The 26,918-nt window shown below is 36.3% G+C and overlaps 1 protein-coding gene and 1 long non-coding RNA gene across 3 annotated transcripts in view; one reads left to right on the top strand and one right to left on the bottom strand.

The window, feature by feature from the left end:
• FBXW10B (F-box and WD repeat domain containing 10B) overlaps positions 1-7,628 on the bottom strand; it is a 91,734-nt gene extending 84,106 nt beyond the window's left edge. Inside the window, exon 1 of the mRNA XM_020966600.2 lies at positions 6,952-7,628. Within this exon, the coding sequence (XP_020822259.1) occupies positions 6,952-7,456 (505 nt within the window). The 5' untranslated portion in view covers positions 7,457-7,628. The remainder of the gene's footprint in view (positions 1-6,951) is intronic.
• LOC110194357 (uncharacterized) overlaps positions 1-26,918 on the top strand; it is a 176,241-nt gene that overhangs the window by 90,998 nt on the left and 58,325 nt on the right. Inside the window, exon 4 of one of the 2 annotated variants that reach the window (XR_013487138.1) lies at positions 20,185-23,882. The exons of the other annotated variant lie outside the window; for it this stretch is intronic. This is a non-coding gene — a long non-coding RNA (uncharacterized LOC110194357). Of the gene's footprint in view, positions 1-20,184; positions 23,883-26,918 lie in introns of those variants that run through there. 2 annotated transcript variants of the gene reach the window in all.

Here is a 26,918-nt window from a genome sequence, read left to right as displayed (position 1 = left end):
ATTTATGTTTTTCACTTTATTAAACACGGAGTTATAGAATTCTGGTGTTTCTGGATCTCTCTTGTCTAATCTATTCCATTGATCTCTTTTTGTTCTTTAACCATTATCAGATGACTTGCTTTATAATACAGTTTGAGAGGAACAGCTAGGTGGCACAGTGGATAGAGCTCCAGCCTTGGAATCAGAAGGATCTGAGTTCAAATGTGACCTCAGGCACTTGACACTTACTAGCTGTGTGACCCTAAGCAAATCATTTAACCCTGATTGCCTCACCAAAAAGCTAAAAAAAACAACAACAACAAAATAAACAATACAGTCTGAGGTCTGAAAGTGCCTAGACCAAAGGAGAGAACTGTTTGTCCTTTTTATCATTTGCTTTGATATTATAGATCCCATATTTTTCCATATGAATTTTGTTATATGTGTTATTGTTCAAGTTATGAAAAGTATCCCCTTGGCAATTTGACTGGTATAACATTAAAACATAAATTAATTTGGTTAGTATTGTAATTTTTATTATGTTTGCACGGCTTACCCATAAGTACTGAATGTTTCTTCAGCTATTTAAGTTGTTCTTTATTTAATGAGTATTTGTAATTGAATTTCTACAAGTCTGTTGTGTACTTTAGGAGGTTGATCATCAGATATAATATACATATTGTAGTTATTTGGAGTGGTATTTCCCTTTTTATTATTGCTTCTTATGTTTTGTGATTTAAAATACTGTAAATTTCTGAGGATTTATTTTGTAGCCTGCAACATTGCTGAAGCTATTAGTTGTCTCAGTTAGTATCTTTATTGATTCCCAGAAGTATTCCCTTTGTTGATTCCAAGTAAACATCAGCAAATAGGAATAATTTTATCTCTTCTTTATCAATCTTTATTCCTTTATTTCCTTTCTCTTGTCTTACTGCTATTACTAGCACTTCCAGAACTATATCAGTTAGTAAAGTGAGCACCCTTACTTCACTCCCATATTTATGGAAAAAGGGCATAGTGTAGCCCCATTGCATATGATGCTTGCTTTTGGTTTTAGATAATTTTTTAATGATTTTTTTTAAAAGCTCCATCCATGCCAATACTTAGTAGATTTTTTTTTAGCATAAAATAGTGTTGCACTTTGTCAAAGACTTTTTCTGCATCTATTGAGATGATCATGTGGTTTTATATGTTTTGGTTTTTAATATAATTACATTTATCATTTTACTAGTATTCAACCATAATTGCATCCCTGGTATAATCTGATCATAATGAATGATTTCCTGGATAAATCACTGTAGCCTATTTGATAGTGTTTTGTTTAAAATTTTTGTTATTGTTCATTAGTGAGTTTTCTGTGTGTGTTATCTTTCCCTAGCTTAGGTATTTGTTTTGTAAAAAGATTCTGGTAGAATGCTTTCTTTCTCAATTTGAGAATAATTTGTGAAGTATGGGACTAACTCTTTATTAAAAGTTTGGCCCCTTCCGGGAGCCAAGATGGCAGAATAAGAACTAAGTCACTCTTACCCTCCCTTATTAACCTCTGAAAGCCCAGAAAATATCACCCCAGGAAAAACCTTGGAACAGGGGTGCAGCAGTCTGGTAGCCCAGATAGCTTGAGAGATTAACTGGAAAGGCCCCTCTTGCCCCGGGGGAATGGGAGCAGCACAGAACCAGAGGCGTCCAAGCAAGCTAGCGGAAAACCCCACTTCAGCATACCAGGAGGAGATCCTGAAACGTAGGTGGTGGAACAGGCAAATGCCAACACCAGGACCCCCTAGTGCCTCAGTGAGGGCAGGAGAACCAGTGGAAACCAGCTTGGAAAACCACCAGGTGCCTCAGCATTCTACAGCAACCAGGTCTCTTCCCAGTGCCTCAGCAAAACTCTGGGAAGCAGCACTCCAAGGGGCCCCAGGTAGATAAACATCCTGCAACATCCATGCTGAAGAAAGCAAAAGGAAAGAAAGGCCTGGGTGAACAGGCAACCTCCAGGGGCCACACTACCCAATCATAACCCAGGGTTCCAGTGTTGCTGATTCCAACCCAGCACCAGGTAAACTGCCAGAACCTTACAGCTTCCAACTGCCAGCATCAGAGGCCCCAGCACACAAAGCCAGTGACCAGGCCCTAGGCTCCCAAGACAAGAAGCTTGGGTCAGTGCCCTCCACTCACCACCAGGAGAGCTCAATCTCTTTAAAGGCCAAGAAATAAGCAAACACTATGAGCAAAAAGAAATGTATGATAGATTCTTATTATGGTAGCAGTGAAGATCAAGGCAGAAATTCTGAAGAGGACAACACTGTCAACAAACCCACATCTGGAACCTCAAAAGGAAATATGGACTGGTCTGAAGCCCAAAAAGCCTTCTTAGAAGAGCTCAAGAAGGATTTTAAAAGACAAATGAGAGAGGTAGAAGAAAAAATGGAAAAGAAATGAGAGGTATGCAAGAGAGAGTCAATAGCTTGGAAAAGGAAGGACAAAAATTAACTGTAGAAAATAAGTCCTTAAAAAATACAATTGGCCAGCATCATATGTAATGGGGACAAGCTAGAAACATTTCCAGTACGACTGAGAGTGAAACAAGGATGTCCATTATCACCAGTATTGTTCAATATCATCTCTTTGTGATACAGCCCTAGAAGTGCTATTGCTCGGTCTAAATTTAATTTTAAAAAATAAATAAAGAAGGGGCTAGAAACTCTGATTAACATAATGACCAGTCAAGATTCCAGAGTGCTCAAGATGATACATGAAGCCCACTTCCTGACTGAGGTGAAAGAATCAGAGTGTAGATTAAGATATTATTTTTTTGGACATAAGCTAATGAAGGAATTTATTTTGCTTGACTATACATTTATTAAAAAAAAGGTTTTGTTTGTCATACTTTCTCAGTTGGGGTGGAGAGTGGGGTTGGTAAATTAAAAGTAGAGAAAATGGATATCTATTGATTCAACAAAATGAAACTGGGAGGGAAAAAAGGGTGAAGGTTGAATGTGTCTACATTAACTGGGAAACTTTTTTGCAGCAGTTTTCTGTGATCAATGTCTTATTTCTAAGATACATAAAGAACTAATTAAAATGTATACAAATAAGAGCCATTCCCCAACTGATAAATGGCCAAAGGCTATGAATTAGCAGTTTTCAAAGGATGAAATCTAAGTTATTAATAGCCAAACAACAAAATGCCCCAAATCAATAATGAATAAAGAAATGTAAATTAAAGCAACTCAGAGGTTCTACCTTATATCCCTCAAACTGGCAAAGTTGACAAAAAAAGAAAGTAAGGAATGTTTAAGGGGCTGTGGGAAAAAACACATTAATTCATTGTTGGTATAGCTGTGAATTGGTCTAGCCATTCTGGAAAGCAATTTGGAACATTGACGCAGCTATGTCACTACTGGGCTGAAATGATAATTAATTTATGAAATTATGAAATGGGGGCAGGCACACATAGTTCTTTGGGTACTTGCTGGGGAAGTGGGAAATGGAGCTTCAATCATACTTTAATAAGGCACAAAGAATACAAAGACAAGTGGCAAAAGGGATACAGAGATAGATGGTATAGGAATGGGATGGAATGGTGAAGGAAGGAAGGCAGTGGGGGGAAGAGGATAGAGATGGAGAGAGACAGATAATCACTCACCTAAACATAGATTAGAGTTGGGAGCACTAGGTAGCATGGACCCTCTGGAGATGGGGGTGACGGGTTTTTTGAGATCTCATTTTTATCATTTTGGGGAGGAACATTATCAGTGCCACCTTGGGTTAGTTTGTTATCATATCCAAATCATCTCAAAGTTGTTGGTAAAACTTTAAAGTTAACATGTTCACATCATCTCAAAATTATCAGCCCTTTGGTATCTCACTGGTCTAGAACTTGTCTGAGATTTATATTATAGGATCAAAAACCTTGACAACCATGCCTAGATGGCTTCCACTGATTCAGCACATGCTAATAGGATATGAATTTTGGTTAATATATGATGTAATTTGTAAATGATGCTCTTTGATCTTTGATATGGTTTGTACACAACTTCCAAGTTCCCCTTAGTAATCTTATTTCCTGCTGTTGCCCCTTTATACTGTTTATACTGGTCACTATACTGACCAGAAGGGAGGGGAGTGGTCAGGGGGACTAGAACAAAATACAATTTTAACACATAGGCCTATATCCCAAAGAGATCAAAAAAATAGGAAAGGTTCTCTATGTACAAAATATTTATAGGGTCACTTTTTATAGCCACTAAGAACCAGAAATTCACGAGATGCCCATCAATTGAGGAATTCCTGAACAAATTACATTACATAACTGTTATAAAACATTATTACACCAGAAGAAAGAACAAATGGAGTGGTTTCAGAAAAACCTGGAAAGATATTTATGAACTAATGTAAAGCAAAGTGAGCAGAACCAGGAGAACAATTTACATAACATTATAAAAAACAAAACAAAACAAAAAACCAATAGCTTTGAAAGACTAAATAACTCTCTGATCACTGCAATTACCAACCACGAAGACCAGTCTGGAAGATTGATAATGAAGAATGCTATCCACTTCCTGGCAGAACAGTGATAGATTCAAAATGAAAAATACATTTTACTTGGCAAATATTAGGATTTCTTTTGCTTCACTCTGCATATATGTTATAAGGGCTTTCTTTTTCTTTTTTTTTTTTTTTAATGAAGAGCAGTTGGAGAAAGAAAATAAATTCTTGTTAACTGAAAAAATAAAATAAAAAATTTAAAACTCATATATATGTAGTACCTTAAGGGATACAAAGCACTTTCCTCTCAACAAACCTAGAAGGTAGGTAGCTCAAGCATTGTCACCACCATTTTACAGATAAAGAAACTGAGGCTAGAGAAATGACTTATCCCCTTAATTTGTTCTGTAAAACTTGGACTCAGTCAAAAGGCCCCACCCAAGGACCTAGATGTGGCCTAGAGGCCACAGGTTCCCCACTACTGCAAAAGTAACTAGTTTTAGTTTTAATGAGTACAGCATTAGCTATTACTAGTTTAGTAAGAAATAATAATAGTAATACTTCAGCAAAGTAGATTTTTAAAGGTAGGTTTTAGCTTTATTAATATGGCATAATTAAAAGAGTGCTGGCATTAGTTTTGTGTGCTTGGGCAAGTCACTTAACCTCTCTGAGCCTCAGTTTCCTCAGCAGTCAAATGGAGATGCTTGCCATACTTATGAGGAAAGTATTAGACAAATGTGAGCTTATATTATCATTATCTCATTCAGCATGGTTTTATAGACCTTTGGGCATAGTTCCAAATCGCTCTCCAGAATGGTTGGATCAGTTCACAACTCCATGAATTAGTGTTCCAATTTTCTCACATCTTCTCCAACATTTATCATTTTCCTTTTCTGTCATATTAGTTAATCTTATAGGTGTGAGGTACTACCTCAGAGTCGTTTTAATTTGCATCTGTCTAATCAATAGTGATTTAGAGCATTTTTTTCATATGACTATAGATAGCTTTAATTTCTTCATCTGAAAACTTCCTGTTCATATCCTTTGACCATTTATCAAGTGGGGAATCACTTGTATTCTTATAAATTTGACTTAGTTCTCTATATATTTTAGAAATGAGGCCTTTATCAGAAACACTGGCTATAAAAATTGTTTCCCAGCTTTCTACTTTCCTTCTAATCTTGCTTGCATTGGCTTTGTTTGTGCAAAGGCTTGGAAATTTAATGCAATCAAAATTATCCATTTTGTATTTCATAATGTTCTCTATCTCATTTGATCATAAATTCTTACATTCCCCATAGATCTGACAGGTAAACTATTTCTAATTTGCTTATGGTATCACCTTTTATGTCTAAATCATGTACCCAATTTGACCTTATCTTGGTAGGGTGTGAGATTTTGGTTTGTGCCTAGTTTCTGGTATACTGTTTTCCAGATTTCCCAGCAGTTTTTGTCAACTAGTGAGTTCTTATCTCAGAAACTGGAGTTTGGGGGATTATCAAACAGTAGATTACTATAGTCATTTACTACAGTGTCTTGTTTACCTAATCTATTCTGCTGATCCACCGCTCTATTTCTTAGCCAGTACCAAATAGTTTTGATGACTGCTGCATTGTAATATAGTTTTTGATCTGGTACACCTACTCTGTCTTCCTTTGTATTGTTTTTTTTCATTAGTTCCCTTGATCTTCTTAATCTTTTGTTCTTCCCATTGAATTTTGTTATTATTTTTTCTAGTTTTATAAAATAACTTGTTGGTAGTTTGGTATGGCACTGAATAAGTAAATTAATTTAGCTAGAATTCTCATTTTTCTTGTATTAGCTCAACCTGGCCTATGAGCAATTGATATTTTTCCAGTGTTTAGATCTGACTTTATTTGTGTGAAAAGTGTTTTGTAATTATGTTCATATAATTCCTGGGAGAATATAAGTTTCTTGAGGGCAAAGACTGTTTCATTTTTGTCTTTTATACCCAGCCCTTAACACCGTAGGCACTTAATAAATGCAGGTTGACTGCCTGATTATCTTTTCTGATCCTCATTACAACCCCTGGGAGGTAGTACAAGGCAATAGTGCTAAGATTACTGGAGATCTGGTTACACATCCTGGTTCTGACATCATATGAATCTGGAAAACTCAAGCCCTCTCTAAGCTTTTGTTTCCTTCTCCATCAAGTACTATGTGAAATTTGCATAGTTCTGTTGTGGGAATGAAAGGGAATGGATATGAGATTGTTTTCTAACAGCAGAGTGTTAGGCAAAAGAAAACTATTCCTATTTCTCCAAGAGAAGGCTGGTAAGAGTGGTAATAATCCCAGTTTTCTATTCCCTGCCTATTCAGAATCAAGTAGGTAGAAGGGAACAGAAAGAATACTAAGTGCTCCTGGAAAGCCCTACATGATACTGGCGCTTTTTCAGAAGCCTGGGGTCCCAAGATATCCTTCTGACCCTGTTCCCCACCCATTGTGCGTTTCACTGTCTTGTTTACCTCCACCTGTCCTCTGCTGCCTCACAATGAGAAATCGGATCACACTGGCAGCATTGAACAGTAATGAGCTGTCGCATAATTGCAGAAGTAGCAGAGTGTAGTGGACTTTCGTTCGGTAGGAACTATTTCCAAACCATCGCAGAGTGTCCAGCATCGCGTCTTTCGCCTTTTCATCCACTTTCTTTATTTTGGAGCATGTTATTTTTTTATCAGTTTTCCTGTCGATAATGGCCCGGCACCTGAAATAAGTGAACTCCTTCCCCTGAGAGGTGCTGAGTACTTTCTCGAAATAGTCCAGTAATTCCAAACTTTTCAGCCGCTTCAGAATCCTTACAAGAAATTTCTGCTGGGACCTCTCGCTAATCCTACAAAACCACTCCCTGGTGGAGAAAATTTTCCAAGCCAAAACACAAGTTTCACATTTTTGGCACATTGGGAGGTACTCGGTCTTCTGCTCACATCGTAGATCTGGGGCACAGTCAAGCCTAAACTCCAGTTTCTCCATGACTTGCGTCGGGTACTTTCATTTTATTCTTTCTGGTTCAGCGATACTACATGACAAACTCCGTGGAAGAGAAGCCTTTGATAAATGTCCCAATAGATTTTTTTCCATTATAAGCCTATCCCAGAGAAATAGTCAGACTAAGCCAGGTGGAAGCCACATCTCTCTGTACAAGTTCAGAAGTCTCTTTGTTGTATTGAACACCTAGGAGACTTGGCTTTACCGTAAACCTCCTAGAAGTCCTAAACTGCTTTTGATGCTGTATTTTCTGTTATAGGCAGGCAAGATTGAACATATTCTGGCCTTTGACGCAAGGCAAGTAAGATTCATCTATTCTTAAATGAGGTCAAACACATGTACATTCTCCTGCTTGAAGGTTTTATATTTAGAAGTCAATAGCTAAGCTGCAAAAAGAGAGCTTGCAATCAATCTTATGTCACTACTGATAACTGCCCAAAACGAGGCTAAACAGGAAACAAGATACAGTGGATTTGTATCTTAGGACCTAGAACATTCTGGCCTCACAAACTCAGAATTAATGCTCTTTAAAATCATTTAAGTCCTATCAGCCTCAATTTACACTTTATCATGTTATCTCAACCTCTCAAGAGATATCCATTGTTCAGGAAACAACTCCCTCCCTTTTATCATGAAAAGGAAGAGGTTCTACTAAATGACCTTTAAAGTCCCTTTTGAAATTAACTAGATAAATTAGAACTGGCCTGAAAGATTGAGTCCTCCAATTGGGGAATTCTGCTTCACCTCAGAGATGGCCCTTTATCCTTACCATGTCAAAACTCTCTTCATGCAGAAGTGATCCCATTCCAGACTGTCAACCCAAGCAGATCACCCCTTCTAGTGTCCCAAATATCTCACTAATCTTCAATCTTCTTGTCCACTTCTCTGCTACTTACAAACACAATTAAGTCTCCCCCAATCCTCAATAAAAACCTCATTTGATCCACCATTCCCATTAGCTATAGTCCCATATTTCTCCTACCTTTTGTAGCTAAACTTCTGAAGAAGGTTATCTACAATAGGTGCCTCTATTTCTCTCCCTCTCTTCTTAACTTTCTATAGTCTACTTTTGGCCACATCATTTCAACCAAAATTATTAATTTTAATCTCCAAAGTTATTAATGATGACTTAATTACCAAATTTAATGGTCTTTTCTCAATCCTCATCCTTCCTGACCTCTCTGCAGTCTTTGACATTGTCAGTCACCCTCTTCTTCTTGATATTCTCATTCTCCTCTGTCTAGGTTTTCAGGACACTGTTCTGAAACTTGGCTCTCCTACCTATCTGGCTGTTCATTCTTAGTCTCCTTTGCTGGCTCATTATCCAACATTTGCTAACAGTGAGTGAGCTTCCACAAGGCTCTATCTTGGACTCTCTTTACTCCTTCCCCTATATTGTTTCACTTGGTGATCTCATCAATTTCCATAGATTCAATTATCATCACCATACTTATAATTTTCAAATCTACTTATCCAGCCCTAATCTCTCTGCTGACCTCCAATCTTGCATTTCTAACTGCCTATTCAAATATGGAACTGGATATCCTGTAGACTTCTTCAACTCAAATGTCCAAAACTAAATTAGTTATCTTTTCCCCCAAAACCTCCCTCCTACCTAAGTTCTCTATTACTGTGAATGATGGGTTCTGGGCCCAAGCCAAGACCTTTGCCCCTCACCCCAAAAAGATTTGTCTGTTGTCCCTAGAAAACCTTTGGATTGTCCTTGAATTCTCTTACTTGATCGAGGAAGTCTCTAACATTTGCCTGAGGCTATAATCCTATCAACTGGCCTTTCACACCCAATCTCCCAATTCTCTGTTACGTTTAACCTAGGCCAGTCCTCCTTTGTCTATTACCTCCCTGGTGGCCCCAGCCACTACCCACCCTTGATTCTATCTAGACCCCATTCTACCTCCCAGTTACTCGCATCAAGATCTTCCCTAGACCCTCCTCCAGTCACCTCAGACCACTTGGCCACTCCTAGATCCCTTTATCTAAGAACTGCCTGTTCATATCCTTTGACCATTTGTCAATTGGGTTGTATTGTATTCTTGTATTCTTTTAAATTTGACTTAATTCTCTATGTATTTTAGAGATGAGGCCCTTATCAGAGAGACTGATTGTAAAAATTCTTTCCCAGTTTTCTACTTCCCTCCTAATCTTGGTTGCATTGGCTTTGTTTGTGCAAAAACTTTTCAATTTAATGTAATCAAAGTTATCCATTTTGTATTTAGTAATGGTCTCTATCTCCTGTTTGGTCATGAATTCTTCTGTTCTCCATAAATCTGACAGGTAAACTATTCCTTGCTCTCCCAGTTTGCTTATAGTATCAGCCTTTATATCCAAATCATGAACCCATCTTGACTTTATTTCAGTATAATTGTTTGAGATTTTGGTCTATTCCTAGTTTCTGCCTTGCTCTTTTCCAGTTTTCCAGCAGTTTTTGTCCCAATAGTGAGTTCTTATCCTAGAAGCTGGCGTCTTTGGGTTTATCAAATAGTAGATTACTATAGTCATTGACTATTGTCTTGGATACCTAACCTGTTCCACTGATCCACCACTCTATTTCTTAGCCAGTACCAAGCAGTTTTGATGATTGCTGCTTTATAATACAATTTAAGATCTGGAACAGCTAGGCCACCTTCCCCTGTCTTACTTTTAATTAGTTTCCTTGATATTTTGGACTTTTTCTTATTCTAAATGAATCTTGTTATTTTTTTTTCTAGCTCTATAAAATAATTTTTGATAGTTTCATTGTTATGGCACTGAATAAGTAAATTAGCTTGGGTAGAATTGTCATTTTTATTATATTAGCTGAGCCTACCCATGAGCAACTGATGTTTTTCCAGTTATTTAGATCTGACTTTATTTGTGTGAAACAAGGGCTCTCGCTTCTTAAAATCTGGCCCTCTTGCATTAAGCAATACAAATGCTTACATTCCTTAAGAGTCTGGCCAATATGACAGATCTTTAATAATAAACCTTGTCTTTGGCTGAAAGAAGGCTTGGGTCGAATTCATTTGGGAAGGACCTGCATATTGTGATTTTGGGGTCCCAACCTCTAAACCTCAACATGAAGAGCACCACCATTATTCTAGTCACCCAGACTCCCAATCTAGGTGTCATCCTCAACTCCTCACACTCTCTTACCCCTCTGTCCCCCATAACCACTCTGTTTCCAAAGCTGTTGATTTTGATTTCATTACATCTCTCCATATGCCCGTTATGAAAGTTAATTATTGACCTTATATTTTACCTTTGATTCTGCTCTGTAATTAATCTCATTCTGTAGCCTTCTATATAAAATTATAACAAACCTCAGCACTTTTCCCTATGAGTATAGAAGCACATGAGTTCAAATATTCGGCCTCTTTCTCTCTAATTAGATGCAAAGGTTTAAATTTTCCTACAATCACTGTTTAAAAAAAAACTCTGAACTAAGTTTAGAGGTTCAATACAACACTCTAAGGCAGTTGGTATCTCAACACCACCTGCACATCACTCGTGCAAAGGAAGTTTGTTATCCTGAGAAACTCCAGGATATCTATGGGCCATCTTTGAGAGCAAGCAAGCTGACCTTGTCCCATCTTTACCTCATCCATGGTCTTATCTTAGTCTAATTATCTAAGTCTGCTACTCCCAGTCCACTATCAATGACCCAGGGATGCATTTGGGTCCCATAAATTCATAAAACATTCCTTTGAAATAGAGAAAGGTGGTCTTCAGCCCATGTGTGTGTATGTCCTCTTTCCTTAATGTATCCAATCATGATTCCCACCCTCACCCCTGTGATGCCAGCCAATTATATGATTTTTATTCTGTTCTTTGTATATGCTTATAAAAAATAAGATGCATCTTCATTTCTGGGTCTTTTGGCCTTTTGGAGGCCCTCCATTGACCATTTTATTGACAAGTAGTCTGCCCCTTAATAAGGTGATATCTTGCTTGGAAAAGCATGCTTCAGTTTACCTTTTTGTTAAATTTCACTCACAGCATCCCCTTCTTGTCTCTAATACTGCCACCACTCTGGGGAGTGCCTTCATCACCTTACTCCTGGACTACTGAAATAACCTGCTGGTTGGTTTACCTGCCTTAAGTCTTTCCCCATTCCAATCCATCCTCCACTCAGCTGCCAAAGTAACACAGGTCTGACCATGTCACCCCCCACTTAATAAACTTTACTGATTCCCTCTCACCCTCAAGACCAAATATAAAATTCCCTAGTCCTTCAAAGCCCTTCATTACCTTTCTCCCTCCTTTCCAGTCTTCTTACACCTTATGCCCTCTAAAGTATCCTGCAATCCAGTGACGCAGCTAACCAGACATTCCATCTCACAACTCCAGGCATTTTCACTGGCTGTCCCGCATGCATGAAATTCTCTGCCTCTTCATCTCTGTCTCCTAGCTTCTTTGGCTGCCTTGAAATCTCAGCTAAAATACTATCTTCCACAAGAAGCCATTCCCAGCTCCCCTGCTTTCTAGTGCTTTATCTCTGTTGATTTTCTCTAGTTTATTCTGTATACTGCTTGTTTGTACAAAATTCTTTACATATTGCCTCTCTCATTTGACTATGATCTTCTTGAGAGCAGGGATTATCTTTTGTCTTTCTTTGTATCCCCAGTACTTAGCACAGTCCCCAATACATAGTAGTCACTTAATAAATGTTTATTGATAGACTGCTTCCCACCCTGGCCCAGATCTGCTAGCATCTACCTTACTATATACCCTGACACAAGGGATTCCATCAAGGCCATCTTCTTACCATCTTCTTATGGAGCAGGCACGTTGTGATTCTCTCTCTTAGTTCCTCTGCTTCATTGTGAATTCAGTGCTTGTCAGACCCTGTCTTCTTCTGCCTAACACCTCCTATAGTTGTACTGTGGCAAAATTGCTTTATTTATGGTGAGAGGACCTGAGTTTGAATCCTCACTATTATACTCACTACCAGAAAGAGTGACCTCTACATACAAGGTTGATGTTGGCTGCTTCTCTCTCACACCCTGACACTTTAACACAGAGAGACAGAAGAAGTTGGCATATGTGACCTTTGTTCTTCAATGACACTTTCAGACCTCCCTCTGCCATCATCACTTAATAACCTACTTTAAAGTATTTCCCATCCTGTCCAGATCTTTGTTGTGAAGAAATGAATTTTTGATCCTGTATTTTATATTTGATTTTATACTATAACAATATTCTACCAAACCTGAAGCCTCTTCTCTGAGGTTTGAGTGGAGAAATTTATGTGTGCTAAAGTTCAGCCTCTGACTCTCTGAAGAGTGATACAAGGATGCAACTGCTGCTGGTTAAAGAAAAACTCAAATCTTCATACTCTTATAAAACATTGTCTCAGCATTTCCTGCAAGGTTTGTGGGGTATCCCTGAGAAGCCAGGACAACTCGACCTTGTCCCATCTTTAATAAGTAAGTCTGCCATTATCAGGGACCTCAGGATGTGGCTAGGCCCCACAAAATTACAAAGGCTTAGAGGTAAAGAGAGGTAGTCCTCATGACATATGGGGACTATGGCAGCTTCCTTTAATGTAACCGGTAATGATCTTCCATCTCTATGATACTAGCTAGATGATTTCTGCTCTGTTCTTCATTCTATGCTTATAAAAACATATTGCAAGCTCAATTTGGAGTCTCTTAGCCAAAGGCAGGGTCTTTAGACCCATCCTTAATTGTCAGGTTACATGCTGCTTAAGATGTCTTAAAGGAGAATTGCCTCAGTTTATCTTTTCAGATAAATTTTAATTGAGACTTCTTCCATCTATTGACTTTCAAGTCAGTCTCTTTTCACCTAATAAGTTCAGGACTGACCAGACTTAATAGTCTTCTGAGATCTAGTACTTGTCCCCTTCAAACACCCATTCCATTACTATGATATCTGCCTGTAACCTACCTTAAATATGCACAGGAGTGGTCATATTTTAGACTCCACCATCCCCTTATTGAATTTTCCCTATGCATTGAAATTCATAGTTATAGTTCTTAAGGCCTTTCATATATCTTTTACAAGTTATGCCATCAAGTTTCATTTATTCATTCATTCACAATTATTGAAGGTTTTAAGTGCTTAACTTCTCATTAGGAATAATTTAAATTAATAAGAAAATAGTTATTACCTGATGAACATCCTTCAGGGAATCCTGATGAAGCTTACCCTCCAAATTTTAGTTTGAAAGAAACCAATGGAAAACATTTTTCCTAGGCATTGTGCTTGTAGGCAGAGGATGGTTGAGGTAAGTTGGAAACAGGGTTTGTAGAAATTGAGGAAAGTTAGGAACTGGAAGGCTAGTGTGTTTGATGTATGTGGGAGCTGGGGTGGGAAAGACTGGGAACCCTTATCGAATTTATTGGGGAAAGGGGAAAGAAAATTGTCTTAGAAGTTCATAGATGGGAGGAATGTTTTGTTTCTATGTCATGCTTTCTTTTAATGTTATTGCTTTTTGTTTCTCTTCCAAATTCTCCCTCACTCCCGTGTATTTGCATTCCCAATCTGTTGTCCTTTTGTGTTTCTTTGGTGAGACCTGGCACAGTAGATTCAAGCTTTTCTATTCCTGTCTATTATTTCTGCTATGTCCTTGGTTAGTTCTATTTTCACAATTCTTATTTCTCTTTTAAATCATTCAGGGACTGTTCTGTGGTTCCATGTTCTTTTGGGCATCTACAGGATTCTTTGCATCATGAGTTGATGGTTCAGTTTCCTTGGTCTTATAATACTTCTCTGCCACTGTTCCACTGACTTTTAAATTGCTAAAATTGTTTTATCTCTGGTGGAGAGCTATAGATTTCAATGTATTCCTATTTGCGAGAGATTTGACGTGTTTTGAGAATCAGAGAAAGTATCTAATTTTCCATCTTGTTGGTAATGTTACCTAGAAGTAGTCTCAATATCTTTTAAGGAAACCTAAATTGTATGGGACAGGATTTAGGACATTATTCCTACCACAGAATCACCTAATGTGAGCTGATATCCAGATTTTTCCAGGACACTTTCTGTTACAGGAAGAGAATAGCAATTTTGGCAACTTTGCCATGAAATCAAATTGTTTTTAGAAATGAGAGTCACAGAAACTACAAAAAACGGATTTTAGGATTTTGTTTTCATTGTAGATATTACAGAGCATTTAAATAAATTGGATTTAAGACTTCCAGGTTAATATCTGGTTATGATGTTTATATACTATGGCATGAAAGCATTTAAAATAAAACTTGGTCTTTGGGAAAGACAACTAAAAAACTAAACTCATTTTCCTATATGAAAAATTATGAAGTCATTTGACTTTTGTAATTTCTGCAAGTATGTCTCAAATATTCAAGAATTTCTATTTTAATTTGAAAGGTGATTTAAAGGATTAAAATGTGTGAAAGTAATTTGTTACTATTCAGTGCTCCATTTTCTTTTGATATTGAGACAGCAAAAAGTAACATCCAAATGGAACTTGCTGAAATTCAGTGTAACACAGTGAGAAAAGAAATGTATGACAGAGCTAATGTTCCAGAATTTTATTCTTATTTCTCAAGACATGTTGAAATGTGTGTGAAAAAAACTTAGAAATATTTGGTAGTATATACCTATGTGAACAGTTATTTTCACATAAATACTATTAAAAACCACGTAGGGTAAGATTTAACAAATGAACATTAATCACCTATACTGAAAACTACATTATCACAAAAGCTAATACCCAATATTAATAAAAATAGTTTCTGGCAAAAGATGCCAAGTTTTTAGCAAACAATATTAAATTAATTTTGAATTTAAATGTTTTGTAATGATTTTGAATCTAGTCAATTTGTATGTGTATGTAATGTAATTATATGTAATTATGTAATGTAATTTTTGTAATATATGTATGTAAAACAAATATTTAAAATGCTCATAAATGTTGAAATCAAATTATTAAATTCTTAATAATAATGTTTCTTTTTATATATCAGTTGTATCTATTTCCCATCTGATTATGGAATGGCTTGCTCAATTTCTTTTTCTAAGATAGGGATATTTAAGTATTGTATTTCCTCTTCTGTTAATCTGGGCAATTTTATTTTTATTTTTGTAAATATCCATCTATTTCACTTAGATTATCAGTTTTACTGGTAAATAATTGGGAAAAATAATTCCTAATAATTGTTTTAATGTCATCTTCATTGGTGGTACACTTATTTTTAATTTTTGATACTGATAATTTAATATTCTTTCTCTTTCTTGATCAAATTAAACAATGATTTGTCTATTTTATTGTTGTTGTTATATTTTTTTCCTAAAAAACAACTCTTCTTTGTTCATTCAATGAGTTTTTTACTGTCAATTTTATTAATCCCTCCTTTTATTTTCAGGATTTCCATTTTACAGCTTAATTAAGAATTATTAATTTGTTCTTTCTCTAATTTTTTTAGTTGCATGCCCAATTCATTGATCTGCTTTTTCCTGTTTTGGCCATATCCCACAAATTTTGGCATGTTGTCACATTGTTGTCATTCTTTTTAATGAAATTACTGATTGTTTCTCTGATTTATTCTTTGACCCATTCATTCTTTAGGATTAGATTATTTAGTTTCCAATTAATTTTTAATTTATGCTACCAAGGCAATTACATTATTGAATGTTATTTTTATTTTGTTATTGTCCAAAAAAGGGTGCATTTAATATTTCAACTTTTCTACATTTGTTTGTGAGATTTTTATGCCCTAATACATGGTCAATTTTTGTGAAGATTACATGTACAACTAAGAAAAAGGTATATTCCTTTCTATTCACGTTCACTATTCCACAGTTCTTATCATATCTAACTTTTTTTTTGTTTTTTGGTGAGGCAATCAGGGTTAAGTGACTTGCCCAGGGTCACACAGCTAATAAGTGTCATGTGTCCGAGTCTGGATTTGAACTCAGGTCCTCCTGGCTCCAAGGCTGGAGCTCTCTCTACCTACTGCACCATCTAGCTGCCCCATGTCTAACTTTAAAAAAAAAAATTATTTTCATTTCCTTAACTTCTTTCTCATTTATTTTATGGTAAGATTCATCTAGCCCTGAGATGGGAAAGTTGAGGTAACCCACTAGTATTGTTTTACCATTTCTTTTTGTAACATTTAATTTTTCCTTTCAGAATTTGGATGTTATGTCATTTGGTTCATTTGTGTTTAGTACTGATAAATTTCATTCTCTGTGGTACCTTTTAGCAAGATGTAGTTTCCCTGCAGTTAGGTGGTGCAGTAGAGAGAGGACCAGGCCTGAACTCAGGAAAATCTGAGTTCAAATGTGGACTCAGACACATACTAGCTGTGTGACCCCGAGCAAGTCACTTAACCCCTCTTTGCCTCAGTTCCACATCTGTAAAATGGGGACACACTGGAGAAAGAAATGGCACACCCACTCCAGGATCTTTCCCAAGAAAACTCCACAGACAAAAGTCCATGGGGTCACATAGAATCAGACATGACTGAACAAGGTTCCCAGTTTATATCTTTTGATTATGATTATATATTTATTTATGCTTAACCTGAGATCATAAATGCTACCCTTGCCTTTTTTTTTTATTTCAGCTGAAACTTAAATAGATTCTGTTCCAGCACCTTAGTTTAACCCTGTATGTGTCTTTCTGTTTCAACTGTGAATTATTTTTCCCAATTATTTGCCAGTAAAACTGATAATCTAAGTGAAATAGATGGATATTTACAAAAATAAAAATAAAATTGCCCAGATTAACAGAAGAGGAAATACAATACTTAAATATCCCTGTCTTAGAAAAAGAAATTGAGCAAGCCATTCCATAATCAGAGGAGAAATAGATACAACTAATGTATAAAAAGAAATAGTAAGAATTTAATAACTTGATTTCAATATTTATGAGTATTTTAAAATATTTGTTTTACATACATATGTTACAAAAATTATATTATATAATTACATTATATACATATACAAATTGACTAGATTCAAAATCATTACAAAACATTTAACTGCAAGGTGATTCAAAATTAATTAATATTGTTTGCTAAAACCTTGGCATCTTTTGCCAGAAACTATTTTTATTAATATTGGGTATTAGCTTTTGTGATAATTCAGTTTTTAGTATAGGTGATAAATGTTCATTTGTTAAATCTTACCCTATGTGGTTTTTAATAGCATTCATGTGAAAATAACTGTTCACATAGGTATATACTATCAAATATTTCTAAGTTTTTTCACATACATTTCAACAAAATGTCTTGATAAATAAGAATAAAATTCTGGAACACTGACTTTGTTATACATTTCTTTTCTCACTGTGTTACATTGAATTTTAGCAAGTTCCATTTGAATGTTACTATGAACATATTATTGGATTCTGGTACCATTGTGCTACCTGCTTCTGTTTCATGAGTGAGTTCATTCATAGTCCATGTTATGATTGTGAACTGTGCATTTTCCTTCATATTGTTTTCTTCTGTTTACCTTTTTTTCTGTCTTTTAACCTTTTTCCTCCTTAAAATCTTCTTTGCTTCTGACCACTACCTTCTTTAATCTGCCTTCCCTTTTACCACCCTACTACCCCTCTTTCTTTTATTCTCTTCCCCTCCTACTTCCTTGTTGAGTAAGATAGATTTCTATATTCATTTGAGCATATATATATATATATTTTTTTTCTTCTTTCTTTGAACCAATTAAGATAAGAATGAGATTCAAGTGTTGCTCACTCCCTTGAATTCCCCCCTGCATTGTAAAAACTCTTCCTTGCATGCCTCTTTTATGTGAGGTAATTCTCCCATTCTTCCTCTTCCTTTCTTCTTCTCCTAGTGCATCCCTCTTTATTGTCCATCCACATTTTTTAGAACATCTCAACATAATCAGTTCACTCTTGTGCTCTCTGTCTATTTAGAATCTTTTTAACTGCCCTACTAATGATAAAGATCTTAATAATTACATGTATTATCTTCCCATATAGGAATATAAACAGTATAACCTTATTGAGTCCTTTATGATTTCTCTTTCAAATTACTTTTTTTATGCTTTTATTGAGTCATATATTTGAAAGATAAATTTTCTATTCAGCTCTGGTCTTTCCATCAGGAATGTTTGCAAGTCCTAAATTTCATTAAATATCCATTTTCCCCTTAAGAATTCTACTCAGTGGGGTGGCTAGGTGGCGCAGTGGATACTGGCCCTGGAGTCAGGAGGACCTGAGTTCAAATGTTACCTCAGACACTTGACAATTCCTACCTGTGTGACCCTGGGCAAGTCACTTATCTCGATTGCCTCAACAAAACAAACAAAAAAACCCAAGAATTCTACGCAGTCTTGCTGGATAGGTTATTTTGGGATTGTAATCCTACCTCCTTTGCCTTATGGAATGTCATATTCCAAGCCCTTCATTCTTTTAATGTGATAACTGCTATATTTTGCATGATGTTGACTGTGGCTCCATGGTATTTGAATGGTTTCTTTCTGGCTTCTTGAAGTATTTTCTCTTTAACCCAGGAGGTCTGGAATTTGGCTATAATACTGGGGGGAAGGGGTGGTTATTTGGGGATCTCTTTCAGGAGATGATCAGTTTATTCTTTTCAATTACTATTTTACTCTCTGGCTCAAGGATATTGGGGCAGTTTCCTTTATAATTTATTGAAATATAATGTCTAGGGCCAGGGGTGGGGAAATCTGTGGCCTCAAGGCCACATATAGGCTTCTAGGTACTTGGGTGTAGCCTTTTGACTGAGTCCAAGTTTTACAGAACAAATCCTTTTATTAAAGGGATCTGTTCTATGAAGTTTGGATTCCAAGGGCCACACTTGAGGACCTATGACATATGAGCACATATGGCGTTGAGGCTGCAAGTTCCCACCCTTTGAAGGGTCTTTCTTTCATAGTCCAATAATTTTCAAGTTATCTCTTCTCACTCTATTTTTTAAGTCAATTGTTTTTCCAATGAGATATTTCACATTTTCTTCTATTTTATTTTTTCTTTTGATATTGTATAATTGTTTCTTGATGTCTCATGGAGTCATTAGCTTCCACTTGCCCAATACTAATTTTTAAGGAATTATTTTCTTCAGTGAATTTTTGTACTTTTACCACTTGGCCAGTTCTATTTTTTAAGGTGCTAGTTTCTTTAGTATTCTTGTGCCTCTTTTACTAATTCTCTTTTCATAATTTTTTTTGTATCACTCTCTCATTTCTTTCCCCAATTTTCCCTCTACCATTCATTTAATTTTGAAAAACATTTTTTTAGGTATTCCAGGGATTTTTATTGGGCTTGTGTCCTATTTACATTTTTTTTTAAAAAATTGTGTGCAATTTACATTTTATAAGCTTTACTTAGATCTGTCTTGACAGATGGGTCCCAAATCACAGTCTGTCAAAACTGTAGGTCAAAGCAAAGGGTCAGTTTGTGCACCTTGTGTGGCAGGATCCTAGTAGGGGAGAAGTGTGGAGTGAGACAGTTAAGGATTAATCTCTCCTACTAATGAATAAAGCCATTACTTTGTTGAGTTTCTTGCTTTTAGTGTGAATTCAGCTGGTGTAATTGTTCTTCTTCTGGCATATAATTTATTTTCTGAGGTTTGTGATAGGACCAGCATTTTTCTGACAGCTTCTCCCTCACCTCTCCCCATCCACCCAACCCCCCACTGTCAACATAGATTAAACCCAGACAAAGCTATTTCTCAAACCTGAGTGCCTGCAGCTTCCCTAATGCAGCTTCCTCACATTCCACTTTCTCTCCCTCCCACTAGGCAATGTGGAGCATGCCCAAGACAAAGCTGCTTCTGGGACTGGATTGGCCATAACTTCCTTGACACAGATTCCTGATTATCTAGGGGCATAAAAAGTCACAGACATTTGGATCTGGGTCTCTCAGGCATGGTAGGTGTATGACTACAGTCTCCATATAGTAAAGTCGCCATATATAAAGATCAGATGAGTTTCTGTGAGGAGGTGAGAAAGGCCAAATCAGTATCAAAACTGAATATAAGTGCCACTGTATCCTTGCTTTCAGTTTGGGTATTCAATGACTTATGACTAGCTCATTTTCCCCACAAATTCAGCCTGAAACAAGAATGTGTTGGCAGTAGAGCCACACATCCAACAAAGTCTTTTTGAGAATTAGTGGGGACTGGAGAAAATGGCTAGTTTTCTATCTTCTACCCTCAGATATAATTTATTTTGGCCTGGTGATTTGAATTCATCAAGAGCAACAAAGTACTGTCTTACTATTTCCATCTTTATCTTGGTTATCATCTCCTCTATTAACCATTTCTGTTCTGATCTTTACAGTCCAAAGATTATTCACTTTTGGAGAGAATAATTAATGATGATGATGCTAGGCTTTATATAATGCTTTGGGGTTTGCAAAACACTTTGTTTTATTTGATTCTTTTAACAAATCTGTGAGGTAGATGGTATTATTATCCCCATTTTACAGTTGAAGAAACTGAGGCTGAGAGATGTTAAGTGACTTTCTCAGGGTCACAGGGCTAAGTAAATGTCTGAGGAAGGATATGAACTTTTTAAGTCTTCTTGACTAAAGTCCAGCACTTCACCTACTGTATCACCTAGAGAGAACAGAAAAGCAAAATAAAAGCTTTTTTTTTTCAATCCATCCAAAGCAGTGTTCCTCTCCCTTCTTTGAGTATCTGTTTTGCCCCAATAAAGCTGAAAAGAAACCCTGTTTGGTCATTGTTGGCTTCCGTTACCATCCTCAGCTTATCTTAAGTTTAGCAATCATGGCACTAATGTTATTATTATTATTTTCCTTTCTCTACCACACATGTTCCGAAAAGTTTTAAATTTCCATTGATAAATATTTTTAATACATACCAACCCCCAGTATCTTCCCAAATGAATCCCCTACATTGTATAATCCTTGAAAACAGTTATGTAAAATAATATGAATGTTTAAGCTTGACAGTATGTGAAGTTTATACTTTAGTGTTTAATAAGGCCTCACTTTGTTAAAAGTTAACAAATGTTAATGGTCCCTAATGTTTTTGATGTGAGTTTTGTTGTCAAAATTGTTTCCATTTCCATAGTTGTAGTGGTTTATACTCTTCTTTTTGTTCTGTTTTGTTCATTCAGCTGATGCATTCCATACAAATATTCCCATATTTTCTTGAATTCTTCATATTCATTGTGTCCTATGGTATAGTAAACCAAAAGTGTAAGTATTATCACAACTTGTTAAGTCATTTCTCAATTATTAAGCATGTGTTTTCTATGGGTTTTTTTTGTATTACAAATACTGTTGGATATTTTCTTATAAGATAGCTCTTCGGTTTTTCATAACCTTCTTGACATTATCAATTATTTAGGCATTTATTAAGTGCCTTTTTTTTTTTGGCCTGCGCTGTGGTATGTTCTCAGGATACAAAAACGAAGAAATAGTCCCTTCCCTCAAGGGGCATTCATTCTAACAGGGAAGACAAAGTATATACATAGGATATAGGGACATATAAAGTAACAAAACAGTATATACAAAATACATAAAATCAGATACAAGGTAACCTTTGAAGGAAGTTATCAACTGGTGGAGTGAGTGGCATGAAAGGTCTCACGCTGGAAGAAAGTAGAGCTTGAGTTGAGTTTTGAAGGAACTTAGGGATTCCAAGAGGTAAAAGAGAGGAGGAAGAGCATTCTAGGAAAAGAGGACAGGCATAGGAAAGGAGATGGGAGATAGGAGATAAACTATTTTGTCTGAGAAACAGAACAGAGGCTAGTTTGGCTGTGCCATAAAATGTGTGGATTAGAATAATGTATAAACTATGATGGGTTCAGGTTGCAGGGAGCTTTAAGTGACTGATAGAGGATTTATTATTTGATAAATAGGAAATTGCTATAGTTGCTATATCATCATCATCATCATCATCATCATCATCATCATCATTATTGTTATCATATACCTAAAGACTCATAAGGAATGCCTAACCTCTAAGAGGAAACAGGAGCACATAGCTCGTGTTTGTTTTAAAGTATATTGATTTTTATCCCTTTTCTTTTACTTCTTTGTTCATGATCAAAGAAACTATATACAGTCAAGTCATGCTTTTGTGATTGACTCCATTTCACCAACTCACTTGATTTGGATCCTCTGAAATATAGGTAGAAACAAAGGCAGAAATTTCCCAGTGAGAGGAGACTGAGGCCAAAAGTTTACCCCTAGACCCAAGAATTCTCAGTCTTTTTGTGTCATGGACCTCTTTGATGGTCTGATGCCTATGAAGGTCTTAGAATAATGTTGTTAAGTACATAAAATAAAAGGCATTGGATTATAAGTTAAATCAATGGTTGATAAAGATGAAATGCTTTCCAATCCAAGTTCATCAACCTGAAAGCTATTCACAAACCCAATGGTGTATTGGTAAATGTTTAATAACCAGCTCTCTGAAAATTTAAAAAAAGCACACCCCACTCTTTTAAGTTTTATCTGCATTATTAGCATTTTCTCCATCACTGCCTTAATTCTAAACAATCAACAGAACAATAAATCAAATCCTGATCTGTGGCATTTGCTGATTTCCGAGGTATAATGCTCACACTGAAAATTTAACAATTGATTGAGCTGGCTCCAGCATACCCCTGCATAGACCCTTTAAGGGTCAATGGACCCCAGGTTAAGAATCTTTATCCTAAATTAAGATAATAAGCACTGACTTGCACAAAAAGACCAGGAGACAGATGTAACCTCTCTCTTAGAACCACAGTTTAGTGTTTTCTCTGAGCATCTCCTGGCACGGAGTACAATGTATAATTACCTGGGTGAGAGGTAGGATTGGTTGCTTAGGGCCTTGTTCTTATTGCTAAAAAGGTTCAGACTGGCACCCTGGAAGGCTAAATCAAGAAATTATGTATCCCTTTAACATATATATGAGAAATACCTGGTCAAAGGAGAGCTTTGAAGGCTGCATTTGCTCTACCAAGAACAATACTTTTTTATATCCAACACATAATAAACACTGCAGAGTCCTGAAATCTCTGCATCTGTCAGCCAACTGTATGATGGTAAAAACATGATATGCCTCGCAGAATAATTTATGAAAGTCTATTCCCTTTTCATATTTTTATGAAGGGTATCTTGATAAATACATTAAACATCATCATAAAGATTTTATAAGGATGTGAAAGGTATCCAAATTAAAAAGTAGGTAGTTATTGATGTCTTTTCAATAGCTTATTGCTAATAATTATGTCATCTGTAATTTTCTCCCTTTTTTAAAATAACTTCCCATCTGTGAAAGATGTTCTGTCAATGTTCTCAAGATTGTGTTGCCTCCAGCAATGATTCATTTTGTGTATACACAGTCTGGCCCAACTCCTTGTACCAATTTTATCTTCTTATGATACATTTCTGCTTTTCCGTATATACATGGGGATTGAGGTATGAATGTACAAACATAATGATTTCATTTTCACTGATAATAAATATTGATTATATAAATGATCTGTTCCATTTTCCATCTGTTTGTTGTCTTATTGTCAATTTTGTCTCTGAATGTGAATATGAATATGAATAGGATATGATGCTGCTGAGCCCCTGGGTATCCTGCCAAACTTTCCATAGATTTGCTTTTGCTTCTGCTACCTTTTACTGTTTTATGACAGTGATAAGAGAAACAGTATGATGTGGTTGAAAGCTGGCCTTAGATCCAGGATCAAGTTCAAATCCTGCTTTTGATCCATATGGGCTATGTGACTCCAGTCAAGTCACTTAACTTTTCAGAGCTCTAGGCACCTCTCCAAAACTAAATGTAGAAAAGGTCTTGACCTGTATTAGTAGATGGAGTTTGCTCATAAGGTAGTTTCCTTTACTAGTGAAATTACAAGTGTATGCCCTATCCCAATAAAGGCAATACTGGTCATAATCATCTGCCATAATCCTCTGTCGCATTTTGCGAATGAGTGTATTTTCTGAATAGATGCTGTTCTTGGCTTCTATGTCTCTTTATTGGCAAGATCAAATATTTTTTGTGAGATAGATATCATAGACATTGAAGGGAATGCAATTTTCACTTCTTTTGCCTTACTCAAAGTGGTCTAAGGATAGAATTCATAGAAATTAGATGTCACCCCAAGTAAGCCATTGCTCAACCTCAATTATTCCCTGTAGCCCACTTTTTCAGAGTTCTAGAAAGGTTCTCTCCTCTCTTTCCAAACAAAGTAATGAGAACTTAGGGAATATAAATCTCTAGAGATAAAGATTTCAAGATCAACTAAGAACCCCCTAGGTATCCACAGCAAGTCCCTTGACGGTATTAGAAAAATAAGAGCAAAAGAAACTAGCCAATCATATCAAGGGAAAGTTTTGTAAATCTTTGTAAACCACGAGTCAATAAGTATAGAAGGACCTCTATTCAGAGAGTTTGACATGAGCAAGTGAAGCTCAGCTACACCATCCAAGAGCTGAAGATACTTTCTTCCAACTGGCTCAAAAACCATGTCATAGGGGATATGTTCTAATAGGTTTATAAAATCTTAGGACATTTTCAGGAACTCAGTCCATCAGCTAATTACTTTTAAAAAGCCTAAACCTGGATTTTGCCACCACTGGCGGGAATGATTCCCTGAAGAACAGCTCTGTCTATTGTTGGGCCATTTGTCTAGAAATCAGGTCAGCCTGTCTGAGAATTCTGCTGCAATTTCTGTGTGAGTCTGAGGGGATGAAAAAGTGTTTCCAGAATCAGTTACATTCATAAAAAGAGATCAGAGTTAAGTTACAGACATCAAGCTTTTTTAATGATGTGTGCAATTGTCCATTTAGTCAGTCAATCTGTATTCTTCTGTCTCTGTCTCTGCTGAATTTGTCACTCTTGCTTTTAACTAAAAAAAAAACCTCTAAAATTTAAACTTTTCTTTATACTGATGAAAAGAATTAAAAAAAGCTTAATAAAGAAAAGTACTTACTGTGACTTGACTGGGAGAAGTGAGGGAAGGCTAAAATATCAAACAATAGGTAGATTACTAATATGTCATTTTTATTTAATGAAGAAAGTATGCTAAAAATTAAATAAACACAAAAATGCTAAGGGCCACTAAGATCCTTTCTTTAGTGATGAGCACTATATTTAAAAAAATAAAACTTAAATGTGTAGGGCAATTGATCCTCACAACAATGCTGTATTGTCCCTCTCCTGCAGATAAAGAAACTGAGGCTCCAGGAGTTTAAATGACTTGTACAAGATCATAGAGCTGGTAAGTGGCAAAGCTAGGATGAAGTCAGATCTGTTTAAAGGTCCAGGACTCCTTGCATAATTCTATTACTTCATTGATAGGTTGCAAGCACTATCCTTACCAAATGTCATTCCATAACCTACCATTTGTATGGAAGGCATAGAACACCATTTTTATTGGAACAAATATAGTAATGTGTTCCACCCACACTGATCACTCTGTCTCCCTTTCTCTACTCTCTTATGAACCTGAAGACTGACAGATGGAAGTGAATGATGATTCACTCTCCCTGACCTTGAACCACTCTCAGATGAGGTTATATCATAACATGCATCAGTCCTGACGAAGGATTCTACATAGTAACCTAGTTCATCTGACCCAACCTGGCATTCCTATCAAGAATTCAGAACTACTTCCTGATGGCCCAGAAACTAGAGTACATCTGAGTTCCCCTATTTATGTCAGAATTGCAGCTAAGAGGGGCAACTAGGTGGCTCAGTGGATAGAGCACTGGCCCTGGATTCAGGAGGACCTGAGTTCAAATCCGACCTCAGACACATAACACTTACTAGCTGTGTGACCTTGGGCAAGTCACTTAACCCCATTGCCTAACCAGGAGGAAAAAAAAAAAGAATTGCAGGCGAGAGCATATTTCCCTCAGAAACAAAATGAGGCAAACATGGACCCCAATGCAGGGTTGAGCTAAATTTGGACTTGCCTCTTGTGACTAGAGGAAACAATATATTACGATGTATTACATTGTTCAATCTTGTCAAGCAATCCTTTTCTTTACTTTCCTTGCCCTTTCAGCATCATTTCATTTCCTAAATTCTGATCCCTATGGAGTCACTTACAATGGCATCTGGAACAAATACTACTGGTTTTCATTTAAATGCTGGTAGTCTTTAGTAATATGTATGGATTTTCCATTTCTTCCCAATTTTGATTATATGTTTAATTCTATCCCATTCACAAGTTGATCTGAGCAAAACCCAATATAATTCCAAGCTAATGAAAACTCTGTATAGTATAATAGATAGAGAGCTGGCCTTGAAAACAGAAAGATCTAGGTTCAAGTCTTGCCTCTCATACAGACTGACTATGTGACTGCACAAGTCTTTTGACCTCTCAGTGCTAGGTAACCCTCTAAGCTATAATGTACAAATAAGCTATCAATTTTCACTGGTAGACAAATTTTCTTCACATGAGAGTTCCTTGTACCAATGAAATCACAGGCCTAGTCCCTATCCCCCATGCCTATAATTATCCTAGGTAGCCCTGTTTAAAATTATTTTTAAGCTTATGA

This window comes from Phascolarctos cinereus, unplaced genomic scaffold (genome assembly GCF_003287225.1).
Source record: "Phascolarctos cinereus isolate Bilbo 61053 unplaced genomic scaffold, phaCin_HiC Scaffold_5;HRSCAF=322, whole genome shotgun sequence".
In the NCBI taxonomy this organism is placed as follows: Eukaryota; Metazoa; Chordata; class Mammalia; order Diprotodontia; family Phascolarctidae; genus Phascolarctos; species Phascolarctos cinereus.
The sequence above is the reverse complement of the archived record's forward strand: the minus strand, read 5'-3'. Positions and strand labels throughout refer to the sequence as shown.